Source organism: Eumetopias jubatus, unplaced genomic scaffold (genome assembly GCF_037043125.1).
Source record: "Eumetopias jubatus isolate StellerSeaLion01/CBP00866 unplaced genomic scaffold, mEumJub1_p1.0 scaffold_8, whole genome shotgun sequence".
NCBI lineage: Eukaryota > Metazoa > Chordata > Mammalia > Carnivora > Otariidae > Eumetopias > Eumetopias jubatus.
In genome coordinates, this window is record NW_028274814.1 from 57,889,903 (window position 1) to 57,903,196 (window position 13,294).

General features: G+C 35.6%; 1 protein-coding gene across 1 annotated transcript; it reads left to right on the forward strand.

Moving 5' to 3' along the window:
- The first annotated feature begins 6 nt into the window (after window positions 1-6).
- Window positions 7-13,294, forward strand: GOLT1B (golgi transport 1B). Its single transcript, XM_028113311.2, has 5 exons — window positions 7-150; window positions 5,671-5,762; window positions 7,567-7,745; window positions 8,874-8,955; window positions 10,868-13,294. Exons 1-5 carry the CDS (start codon window positions 126-128, stop codon window positions 10,904-10,906), a joined length of 417 nt encoding a protein of 138 aa, XP_027969112.1. The 5' UTR covers window positions 7-125; the 3' UTR covers window positions 10,907-13,294.

Consider the following 13,294-nt stretch of genomic DNA (forward strand, 5'->3'; position numbering starts at 1 on the left):
GCTGCGTGTTTCCGGAAGACGTGGCGGCTCTTCCCTGGGCTGTTTCCCGGCTTCTTTTCTCCCGACTTTGCCTCACGCCCTGGGCGTCCCGAGGTGCTGTCGCCGCTGCCCTCACTACTGCAGCCATGATCTCCTTAACAGACACCCAGAGTAAGCACTCGCCCCGGGATCCCCGCCTGGATCCTCGCACACTGTTGCTCGAGCTCATCTCGCCCGCCCCTCTGTCCGGGTCAATGAATGAAGCTCCGGGTTGGGGGCGGCGGCCTGCGAGACTGAGCTAAGGATGCGGGACACAGAGGGCTGCCTTGAGGGGGCGGGAGCTGGATTTGCAGGGGCAGACCTAACTTGGGAGGAGGGTCAGTGGGATCTGGGAAGACGCCCGATCTGGGGAGGGGGTAGTCTTTGCTGAGTGTCTGTCTTGCACCAGGGTCTCGCCGCTCCCACTCTCAGTAAGAAGGGCGCTTTGTTCCTGCAGGTGGCCACAAGAGAAAGTTTGATGCGCGGTGCCCGTGGTTCACACTTGGGGATGTTTGTGCACATGACAAACTTGGGGTCCTCTACAAGTTACTGGCCGGTTGTTTGGGAGGAGGTATTTTAAGTGTCATCTATTACAGGTTTTGGGGTTTTTGTTTTGTTTTGTTTTTAAATATGCTTACACTTAAATATTTTGAATATTTCGCCTTTTTGCCACCTCTGGAAACGACCTTCCAAAGATCCCTTGAAACGACTTTACTTTTCTACCACCTAATGTTTCCGCAGGAGTAAAAAGCCACCTTGTGTTCAGTTAAACGATTTCTTTCCTTAATATTTTATATTGTGCTTTATGGCTTGTTTTATTATTTTAGCTCTCTTTCTGCCTACCACAGAGCTCTCCAGGCCTAGCTTATGTCTAAGGTTAGCATTGCTATCTGTTTCCTTTTCTCTTTCATTATAACGCTCCTACTTTTTTTACCCTTTTGTCAACCTTTATCATATTTGTATTTACATATCTGCCCAACCCTGTGGGTCCTATCTTTTAATGGTCATGATAGTCTTTTTGTCTTCGCTTTGCTTTATCCGCTATGATCTTCGTTTCTTATTCCACTTCACTTACTTTGATTTTCAAGACTTTAAGAACTAAACAGTCTATTAAAAATAGAATTTCATTTTAAATGCCCTATTTTAAAGTGGAGTCTTAAGGTTTAGATTGAAGTCATGGCTGACTTGAACTTGACAGAACTTCTAAGGTCTTCTGTATACACTACCACCCCAATCAGGCTCTTCTCCTTCCTGTGGTTGGATGGGTCTGCACCTTGGAGCCACCTGCACTGGCCCAGGAAGCATACCCATTTTGGTCTATTGGCCTGTTCTGATCAGAAGACATATAACGTCCTTTTTTTTTTTTTTTTTTTTTACTGTTATAATAGAAACTAGCAATTGTATAAAGACATCTTCTTTCATTTTACCAAGTACCTTCATATAAATCATTACATTGAATTTTTATAAGAGCCCTATAAGGCAGGGAGAAGTATATCTCTTTTATAAATTAAAAGAGGCTCAAAAGAAACTCAGTGTATGGTCATAAAGAAAGTGACAGAAAGAAGGCTTGATCCCAGGTCTGGTGGCTCAGAAAATTTTGTGTTCACTGTACCCTACTAGCATCTAAGAAAACTGGATATAAATTTTATTTGAGCTCTGTCTTAGAATGATGTAGTTCTTTCATAGCAAGAATAGATATAACAGTAGATAATTTATCCTATAGAATTATGCATTGATTTTTTTTTTGAGAGAGATTGTGTAGGATATTCAGAGTCTGTTGTCTTTGTGATAGTGTTCTGTTCCTCTTGATTGAATCCCAAACTTAAAATTAGGTTGTCCAAGAAAATTAGAATTGTATACCTAAATTGCTAGGATTTATTTCTAATTCTACTAATTAGAGAAAGTACTTAATCTCTACACAGCTTTTCTAACTGTAAAGGATTATTACTTCTCCTTTCTATCTAAGTCTGATTATTACATAGATTAAAAATATGAACTATTTATCCTTTGCATAGAGATTTTCTTCTATTGAAGACTTCTTATAGGGACAAGTGCCTGATTTACGTTTTTCCAAAACGCAGCACACGGGGATTGAGTTGGAATATGGGCAGAATAGGGAGCATTCTCCTTCACTAAATTGTTGAAGAAGATGAAATTATATTCTTCTTTGCTCGTTTGCCAAATGTTTTAGGTAGGACAGTGGATTGGAACACAAGATGGTTAGTGAACCAAAAGCTCTTTGGATTTCAAATGGTGTTTGTGTGTGTAACTACAGAAATTGGCCATCATTCAAGTGATTTGCCAAGATTATTCTGGGATTCTGATTCTGGGAAAGGGTGACCAAGCACTGAACAGAATAAAAAGCAATTCATGATTGTTTTAAGGGGTTCTATAATAGCACTCTCCCCAACCCCCTCCATAAAAACACAAGATTTATTGAGGGGAACAGAGTAGGGTAGTTCCCATGCTGCCTCTAGATCTTTACTTCATTATGTCACATTGCCTGAAATCCTGCCATGATGTTCAGTTAAGTTGTTCAACTTGGTTGATAGTCAGTTGAGTTCTTTATTATGAAATTTTCTATTTTTTAAAAGGTACAATAGGAGAGAGAAAGCTAATATTAAAATTTTCAACTAAGATATCAAAATGCTAACAGTAATTGCTATTGGATTAAGCATCTTTCCTTGTAAAATTTTCACAAAAAGTTTTTTTTCATTTTAGACAAATTTTATTAAACTGCTTTTATCAGATTGTTCTTTGAAAAAAAAACAAAAACCCACATACGTAGGCAAGAGGAATGCAGATTTGATAGTTGCACCAGAGAAAGATAAATTTATTTTACTGGGTATGATTTTGGTGGTGAGTGGGCAGCTCTGTGTAGGGCTTTATTAACCAGAGGGCTTATGAATGCGTAGGCCCAGGGAAGATGGGAATTTGGGAGATGAGAAAGGACACAGTGAGGCCAGTGAGAGACTTTTGGCCCACTTAGGCGGGGAAGTACTTGGCAACATCATGCCAGTGCCAGTTCTGGCAAATATGTTACAGGCAACTGTCTCCTCCTAGGATTACACTGGATGAAATAGTCCAAATGTTTTGGTGCCCATGTTACAGTTGTAAGCTGCGGAGTCCAAAAGCTGAGTTTGAATTCTAGCCTGACTCCCCACAACCACCACTCTTCTTGCCCAACCGCCTGTGGCGCCCCCCCCCCCCCCCCCCCCGCACACACATACATACATTTGCTGATTCCGTGAGCAAGGGTAAGTTACGAATCTCTTGAGTCTGTGAAATATGGGGCTGGTGCTACTTTTCACCTCACAGTTTGGTTAAAGGAATTACAACATAATTGTATAAACATTTCAGTGAATGTGAAACCACATCCAGATACTGTCTTTTCTCACTGCAGTCAATTTTTAATACTTCTACTAACACCTACTTAGTTGTTAGATAAGAAACTAACCCATTAAACTTGATGCTAACCCATTAAACTTGATCCTAATGATGCTTCCCCCAGAAGTTCAGTATGCTCCAGTGCCCTTGAGTTTCATTTAATCAAACATATTTAACCTGAAAAAAAAAAATCCTGTAGGAAGCAGTATGATGTAATAGTTAAGCACAGAGACTGAGTTCAAATGCTTAACCAGAAGTGTGACTCTAAGCAAACAAAGTCGTTTCTCTAAACCTCAATTTCCTCCATCTCTAAAAGGATGTAATCACACCTACCTTGCAGTAGTATGGGAAGGATTAAGTTATATAAGATATGTAAAGCACCCCGTAATGGATAATTCATGGCAAATTCTCAGTACATAGTAGGTGTACTTCCATATAATTTCCTTCTGATGAACAAACATCTCAAAATGTTTGTTGGGGGCACCTGGGTGGCCAGTCCAACTCTTGATTTCAGCTCAGGTCATGATCTCAGGGTCATGAGATTGAGCCCTTTGTCCAGGTCCCCAGTCAGTGTGGAGCCTGCTTGAGATTCTTTGCCTCTCCCTCTCCCTCTGCCTCTCCACCCACCCGCGCTGTCTCTCTCTCTCTAATAAATAAAATCTTGAAAAAAAAATCTCAAAATTTTTATGTAATCATTAGGATAATTTATGAAAAGGTAGAAATTAGTCATATTCAAATCACTCAACTGCCAGTGACTAACTCCTAACTACTAAATAGTTATACAATGGAATTTTGCTTGTTCTTTTGTCCATATTTTCCTCTAGGAAATTATGTCTGACAGCTAAACAGTTATTTTGGTCAAGTCTCTTAAGGGATAAAAGTATTGGCCTCGCGTTTTCATAGGATTTTGTGTCTGTGGAATACACTTATGTATATTTACATACCAGGACCTGAATTCTTTTAGACTAACTTTGGGGAAAAAGGTAGTTGGAATGGAAGGCAATAGTTAACTGTAAATTGAGGAGGTGGGAGATGTAGAAAAATATATGATAGAAGTTTTCAACTCATCAGAATATTTTACAAGGCTTAAAAATTTTTTTTAAGTAGCTGTGACCTAGATTTTGGCTTTCTGGAGCCGAGGCCAAAAAGTTAAGTAACAGATCAGAAATCATTAATAGTGTATTTAGAATTGGGTTTCCAAAAATATGGTGGTTTCTGCTCTTGTTTCACTATTTCATGCAGATAGTGTGTATCTGGGTAAAATAAGGATTGGTAAGTATTTCCTGAAAGCAAAACTAAAATCAAAGAGGCGACTTAGTGGCTTATGCTTTTCGCACTAACAGAAGTTAAGAATCCTTGAACTAAAAAGATAAGACCAAGAGAATGTAAAGGTAATAAAATTATGAGTTTTATATAAAGATGAACATAAACTTCAGTGCTTACACTTCATTCACCACCATGCACTTGGTATCTAGAAGAGATGCTGGCATCTAGGAGTTGATCAACTATTCTTTGTTTTTGAATGAAAAGAGTAAAACCCCAGCATATTAAAATATTAAGTAAAACTGTTCTTTGAAACTTTTGGAGAGCTGATATTAGGACTTAGACACTAAGTGTGTGAATGGATTTATGGTTTAGATAATTTATAGAAGATAAATTCATATCATCAAGAAGTTAAAAGTGATGACTAACCTCTTGAAAATTAACTTTTGAGGAGACAACAATGTGATTCTCAAAATACTGCCCTTGTGAGAAGCAGTGTATCATCGAGTGAAGTATATTGTGCTGACCTGTGGTAGCATTTCCACTGGGTTAAAGAAGGAATTAATTTAAGAGGGGAAAGAAGTAACTCTAGATGTTGTGCATATAAATAATAGTCCTAGAATATGAAAGGAGATAAATAGTAAAAGAAAACCCATATATTTATGTCCGATGCCAGAGGCATTCTTGGGAGGGAAAAATATATAATCAAAGGTTTAGAATCCTGATTATCTTCCTCTATCATGCATATGTTTATGAGAAGTGCTATCTCTCATATAAGGATTAGAGATTTCCATTTATATTTTAAATTTTGAAATTATTTGCTGATGTTAGTTTAATTTATTATAGATTTTAATGAATGTCATAAAATTAACCTGCAATGTTGGGGACCTATTTTCTTATATCAGCCAAAAGAAAAACTGAAAAATTTTCTTACTTAGTTTACCGGGATCTTAACATAACTTTTATTTTTCTCTACCCTTAACTATATAACTTATATTGCAGAAATTGGAATGGGATTAACAGGATTTGGAGTGTTTTTCCTGTTCTTTGGAATGATTCTCTTTTTTGACAAAGCACTACTGGCTATTGGAAATGTGAGTTTTTCAACATATATTTTAACTAAATTCATAAGGAAACTTTAATTACAAATGAATTATTGCCTGCTATTGGGGGGAAATAATTCACTGTTACTCATGTAAAGATTCCTATTATCTTCTCTGTTTACATCAGAAATAAAACCTGCTTAGGCCTGGGTGGCTCAGTTGATTGAGCACCTGCCTTCCACTCAGGTCACGATCTCAGGTTCCTGGGATCGAGCCCACATCATCGGGGGCTCCCTGCTCAGTGGGAAGCCTGCTTCTCCCTCTCCCTTTGCTGCTCCTCCTGCTTGTGCTCGCTTTCTTTCTGTCATAGAAATAAAATCTTTAAAAAAAAAAAAAAAACTTTAAGTAAAAGGTAAACACTTAAAGAGGTTTTTGAGTGACTACTCTGTTGAGTATTTGATATGTAATATATAATAGATTAAATCAAGGCTGCCTTTAGATAGGAGTTCAAAATAGATGACTTGGTAGCCCCCATGTCTTGGTAAATTTATTAATATGTTTGACTTAAAACATATGACTTGAAACATTTGGTTTAGGAGCATAAAATAAACAGATTTTTAAAAACCATTTAAACCTCTTAACATACCTGTATATTAACAGTCAGCTTGCTGAGAAAGGTATATGTGTTTATTTGGAATGTGTACTTTGTTGTCCATGTGTGAAGATTGTGCAAGAGTTCTAGAAATAAATCATAACCCTTTTAAGAAGACAACAAAGTTACTGAATAATACTAAATATCTTTGAAATGTGTATTACCATAGAGCTTTTAATTGGAAATTAGAAAATATAAAGGTTAACAAAACTATTCAAAATTAGTATTTTTTTTAAAGATTTTATTTATTTATTTATTTATTTATTTATTTATTTATTTGAGAGAGAGAGAGCACGCACGAGCGGGGCAGAGGGAGAGGGGCCAAGCAGACTCCTGGCTGAGCAGGGAGCCTCACACAGGGCTTGATCCCAAGACTCTGGGATCATGACCTGAGCCAAAGGCAGATGCCCAACCCACTGAGCCACCCAGGCGCCCTCAAAATTGGTATTTTAATTAATAAATAAGTAGCATTGCTCTCTGAGAATATGAAGCTTAACCATTAAGCTCAATCAATACTTGTGTGAAAAATTTTTCTTTAAAGATAGTTACAAAGAAAGGCAAGTATTGGGAATAAAACCTGGAGGGAAAGTAAGCTTTTAATCGATGACCATTTCTGGCTCATTATCTGGAACATACAAAATACATGTATATTTGAGAACGTATGGCTTTATTTTTATTTCTGCTGCCACCAGAGATTCTGGGGTTAGTAAGACTAGAATCCTCTTCCTGGCTTTGCATGGTTTCTTCTATCAGCTTGGCCATGTCAGTATTTCTCCCACCCACAGGCACTCCTCTAGCCTGTGGTGAAGTGTGCAAAACCAAGAGTACTTCCGGGTGACATGTTTTTGGGCAGCCTTCCTCTTTTGCCCGGCCCCTCCTCTGTTTAACTAAAGCTCTCTCCATCTTGCTTACCTGGGAGAACCACTGCATATGTGCATGCCCATTGGTAACATCTGATCTTTGGTTCTCTTTTTCTCCATTTAATCGAGATAGAAGAGGACTGAGAAGAGTGGAATCCAACTCCAACTTTCGCATGCTTAGCCCACTCCTTGATTCTGCCTCTTGGCGCGCATCATAGTTTCCTCCAGCCAGTTGCCCCCACTAAGAGATGTACTGCTTTTTATTATATTTAGCTTTGACCTTGCTTTTCAAACCTATGCAGTATGTTTACTTTTTCTATCTCACATTTTCTTTCTCTTCTAGGTTTTATTTGTGGCTGGCTTGGCTTTTGTCATTGGTTTAGAAAGAACATTCAGATTCTTCTTCCAAAAACATAAAATGAAAGCTACAGGATTTTTCCTGGGTGGAGTATTTGTAGTCCTTATTGGTTGGCCTTTGATAGGCATGATCTTTGAAATTTATGGATTCTTTCTCTTGTTCAGGTAAGGCAATTATTTTATTTTACTTTTTCTCTTTCAATAAACCAGTATGTCAAATAATTAATTATTATAAAAACCCAGATACTTGCATCAGCATGAGTATAAAGACCATAATTTTCTCAAGTGTATTTTTGTTTGCATTGAATCTTTTATTGAATCTCTTTAATTCAGTCAACTATAAAAATGTTTATTAAATGTAGATGATTGCCAATAAGGTCATTATCTTGTATTTTTTTATTTTATTTATTTGAGAGAGAGAATGAGATAGAGAGAGAGCATGAGAGGGGGTAGGGTCAGAGGGAGAAGCAGGCTCCCCGCTGAGCAGGGACCCCGATGCAGGACTTGATCCCGGGACTCCAGGATCATGACCTGAGCCAAAGGCAGTGGCTTAACCAACTGAGCCACCGAGGCGCCCCATTATCTTGTATTTTCAATGCAATAGGTTTTATTGGGATTTTAAGGCAACATCTTTTCTATTTAAGGCACTTTACATTTAAGGCATTTGTCTGTTATTTTTAGCAACTAAACAGTGATACATACATATATATAGCATTTTAATTCATAGAACCTGATACTGCATACTTACTGCCACTTGATGACAATTCCTTTAGTATATACACTCATTAGAAAATTTTGTACTGAGTACACTATGGTAGATTTTGATCAGTCAATATTTTACAAATGTTAGTTACTAAGTAAATAAACAATAGTATTCTATGTGAGAAAATACCTTTAAATAAGGTTGGTTTAATTATTTATTCAAGAAATGTATATCCTTTATCTTCTATCTGCCAAACACTGTGTTATTCACGGGAGACATAAAACTGAATTAAGTGTCAAATCTGCTTTAGAGAATCTCTCATTTCTGATATGGGAAATAGACTATAAAGATACCAGCAGGATATAGTAGTGTGTTATAGATGTATAAGCACAATACAATAGGAGTATAATTAAGAAAGAGATCATATCCGGGGAGAGGTAAGAAACATTACCACTAAAGGTAACATTTGAAATTTAAAGTCTCTAAAACATTGAAAATTTTAAGTGGATCCTTTCTTTTTACCTGGTTAGCAATTAATTTTGGTAATAAAGAATCTGTAAGTTCTGAGAACCTTTTTTCCTTCTTCCTAGGGGCTTCTTTCCTGTGGTCATTGGCTTTATTAGAAGAGTGCCAGTCCTTGGATCCCTCTTGAATTTACCTGGAATTAGATCAGTAAGTTATCATGTATTAGAAATAAAATTTTTAAACCATCGAAATAATACTTTTTGGTGTTATTAACCTCTAGAAATATAAGTAATTGATACCTGATTAATTGATGTTTTTTATTATGATATAAATTGTTACATCACCATAGATCATGGTTACCATGAATACCAGAGAAAATAATCATTGCTAACTGTAAAAAACCTGAAATTTTGTTTCATCATATCCATTTTTAATATTCTCGATTTTTTTTTTAAATGTAACTCAGATTGATATGCTATGCTGCCTTTCTCTTTGAGAGTTCAAGGCACTTTTCAGTTAACTTTTATATGATTTCTAATTTTAGAAGCCATTATGTAAAAAGGACATCATTATATCTAATAATATTTTCTTTCTTAGACTGTATCACCAAATAGCGTGCATTAAGACAATTAATCAAGCACGATTATACTGGAAGTCAGATGATAAAATTCTGTCCCCAGCTCTCTCCACAATTTGAATGATCTCATCAAATCTGTTCCTCCAAGATGGGCCATCAACTTCCTAAAGTTGTTTACAAACATTTGTAGATGTTTATAGAGAGATAATCCATAGCATTTACTGGTTTCTCAGAGAGCTAAAGGATGGCTTACCCGCTGAAGAATGGGTTTTGCTGTAAGACAAAAATCTCATTTCCAACCTCAAGTCAATTTTACACTCAGAATCTTACCGCCTAGACAACCTAGATGTTTGAAGTTACCTTTGGAGAAAGAATGTTGTGCTTTCTTTCCACCTAAATTTACCTTAAAATCCTAATGAGTCTATGGTACTTTCAAAGCAGCTTTTAGTTTTGGCATGCCAATCACCTATTTATAATAATATAAAATGTTGGAATGTGGGCTTATAGGGGGTTATGTTCAGATTTCATTTACATTAATCTCCAAACTCATACTGTAGTCAATGTTGTTTTTACTTAGAATGGCTTTTGAATTTATCAAAACTTCTAGTTATACAGTTGTGTAATCATTATTCACATCCTTAATTTAAGGATTCTTCAGTATTTGCATAAGTGGACACCCAGTGCTGTAAATTATGTTTCCTATGATTATTACTTCATTATAATAAATGGTTCAGTGAAAATGTGAGTAGTGAAATGAAAGGAAGGGTTAAATGATTGCTAGATTTTGATAGTATTATGACCACTTGGGTTACATAACTTTTAATATATCTCCACTGATGATTTTGTTTCAATATTTGCATCACCATCTGGAATGCTGAAGAAGGCCCAATTGCTTTACATTTGGGGTAGACTAGCCAAAGTAAATAACAAGTTACATTAACGTGTGTGAAAATTAATATTCAGTACCTATAAATTTATGCTCGCCTCATTACATCTATTTTTAATGCCCATGCCACTTTAGTCTGAAGTCCAGAATACACATTTAAAGTATTTTTAGTCAATAGCTGTTGTTAATTACTGAACTTAATGGAGTTCAATCTGTTTGTTCAAAGACTACATAGGCCCAGAAGAGATCCTCAGTAATGGTCAGTTGAAATACCTTATTGGGTTCATTGATGCATGAATGGCTGACATTTCAGCTTTTTATTTATTTATTTATTTATTTTTTGTTAAGCTAGCAGTGTTAACTTCATTTTATCCAATTGTTTTATTCATCGTGTTGCATTTCTCGTGTTGCACCCTTAAAGTCATATGCATAACCTGTCACGCAAAAACAACCTTAGCAAAGAAAATTTTTTTATACACATTTACGTGTTAGGAGATTGTGGGTGAGTAGGACTGGATTAACCATTGTCAGTCACACCTTAAACTTCCACGAATCTTATAAAGCTGGGTTTTTTAATCAACACTTAAAATGTTGATACAATGTTTTTATAATGCTCTGGGCTTTCTTCTAATTACCTGTTTTTCTTCTCCTTGCAGTTTGTAGATAAAGTTGGAGAAAGCAACAATATGGTATAACAACAAGTGAATTGAAGACTCATTTAAAATATTGTATTATTTATAAAATCCTTTGAAGAATATTCAGCACAAAATTAAATTACATGAAATAGCTTGTAATGTTCTTTACAGAAGTTTAAAACGTATAGTCTACAAAGTACCAATAGCAGTTAACAAAGAGGCAATGAGAACAGGCTTCTAATCAAGTGATCTAAGAAGTCAGCAAGCAAACTAAAGGAGATGAATCTATGTTACAATACTTACTGAAACTCTTGAAGGCGATTTTTATTGTTTATCCACAATGTGCAAAACACAGCCATCCTTGGAGAACTGTGGGGCCTGTTCCTTTTCTTCTTATTTTGAAGGCGCAAGAGCACCTGTAGGTATTTGTTTTTTAGAAATATCCACTGGAATGGCAAAAGTATTTCCAGTTGCACTGTGTGTCTGAAAGTGATGCCTGAGTTAGATTGGATTATGTCATTTAATGTATTAAAACCAAGGAAAACCCAGTTTTGATGTATGAATCACATTTTTTTTTGTAAACATATGGTTAAAATAAAACATTTGTGGTTCTTCTGATTCTTAATATTTTAAAGCCAGATGAAAATCTGAACTAGATATTCACTGTCGGAATATGCAAAGGTCATTCTTTATAACTAAACACTATGGAACTACTCATACTTCTTGAGAATCTGACCTAATTATCTGTATCCTTTGTTATATGTAAGCATCTAACAAAAACCATGAAGTAGTCTGTTACATGCCTTGTTTCATTGAATAGTCTTTTATTTAAGATACCAAACGACGCAAACCAAATGGATTTTTCCGTCGTGGTGTAGTTTTTCTTTTTTTTTAATTTTAGTAGTGATTTTATCATTTTGCTTTTCATAAATTAAATAACTATTGATAATGTTTGAAATGTAACATGTTAAAAGGTTAAACTTATATTTGTTAAGGGCTTTTCATGTAAAGCTGAGTTTTCCTTTATTTTTAGCTTTTTCCTAACATAAAAATCAATATGCATGATGAACGCTTCATAAGATCACTCTTCGTCTTGAGTTCATGGAGAAAATATCTGAATTTACATGCTAAAGGTAGTTTACTGTAATTAAATGGGCTATAGTTTCTTAAAAACATGACACTAAAAAAATATGTTGTTTTTTTCTACCATTGATGCTTGACTGGCAGAAAGAAACAGTGGCCGTTTCTTCATTAGTAGTTTTCCAAGGTGGCAGCTTTTTTGGTAGAGGTAAGAACACATTTCAACAGCCATAGTACTATTTGTTTTACCACTAATGATTGCACTATTTACTTTTTTTACAACAGTTGCAGAGCTTTTTAATGCACAAAATCATAACTGAAATTTGTGATTTTTATTTACAAACATGTCTACAAAATATATCACAGCTTATGTTATTTTTAGTTAAATCTCAATGCACAGAGAACTCCCATCCTTGCTTGTCTAAAGAAGGAAAGACTTGGTATATAGTTTAATGGTTCAGTCTTGTGGATTACTGTCTTTTGGTACTGGCATTTGACTTATGACATAATCTGTGAAACTAGATGATATTGACAAAATGAGACTCCTACCTCAATAGTTCATGGAATAATAAGAGACCTAGTGTTGTGTCTAATGTTCTTCAAAAAAGTAATATCCTCATTTGGAGAGTGTCAAATATATACATATTTTGGGGATCAACTTATACAAGTTGCCCTGTAGGACTCTTATACATATTTTTGACTGATCCATATTATTTTCAGTGGCTAGATAATTCTATCTTTTTAGAACCAGAACTGTATCTGTTAATGTAAGGAACATCTGTATTATTTAACTCCTTTGTAGACATGAATTTCTATCAAAATGTTCTTTGCACTGTAACAGATCTCTTTTTCAAAATCTTACTTCAGAAGCGTTATTAGAAGTTGTGTAAAGGATTTGATAATCTCCCAGTCCTTAGTAAGATTGAGAGGCTGGAGCAGTTTTCAGTTTTCAAAGAGTCCACAGTTAATTTCAAATGTGAGTTTGGGACTGCTTGGCAGCATTGTATATTTCTTCTCAGAACCACTGATGAGGTATTTTTAAACATATTAGTCTTCTGACAGAAAGCACTGTACATTATATTGTTTCTTTCCAAAATTAGCCTCTGTCTTTGTGACAAAAATGTACTTTGATTATTGCTATAAAGGTGGAGAAAAAGGTCTAATACTACTTAGCCTTAAGTGTACCTGGCATTATTCAAATGTATTTTCTGTAACAGAAACATACTTGCAATGTTTTTCTTTTCCCCTTATAAATTGTAATTTCTGGAATACTGCTGCTTTAAAAAGTCTCACAGTCAGATTATATGATCTAGCAATTGAATATTGTAAATACACTTGTCTTACCTCTCAATAAAAGGGTACTTTTTA

Bases quoted from the DNA above. Each gene is read 5' to 3' on its own strand.
- GOLT1B (XM_028113311.2), top strand. From the start codon at position 126: ATGATCTCCTTAACAGACACCCAGA. The intron at 151-5,670 runs GTAAGCACTCGC...CTTATATTGCAG, and splicing joins CTCCTTAACAGACACCCAGA to AAATTGGAATGGGATTAACA. The intron at 7,746-8,873 runs GTAAGGCAATTA...CCTTCTTCCTAG, and splicing joins GGATTCTTTCTCTTGTTCAG to GGGCTTCTTTCCTGTGGTCA.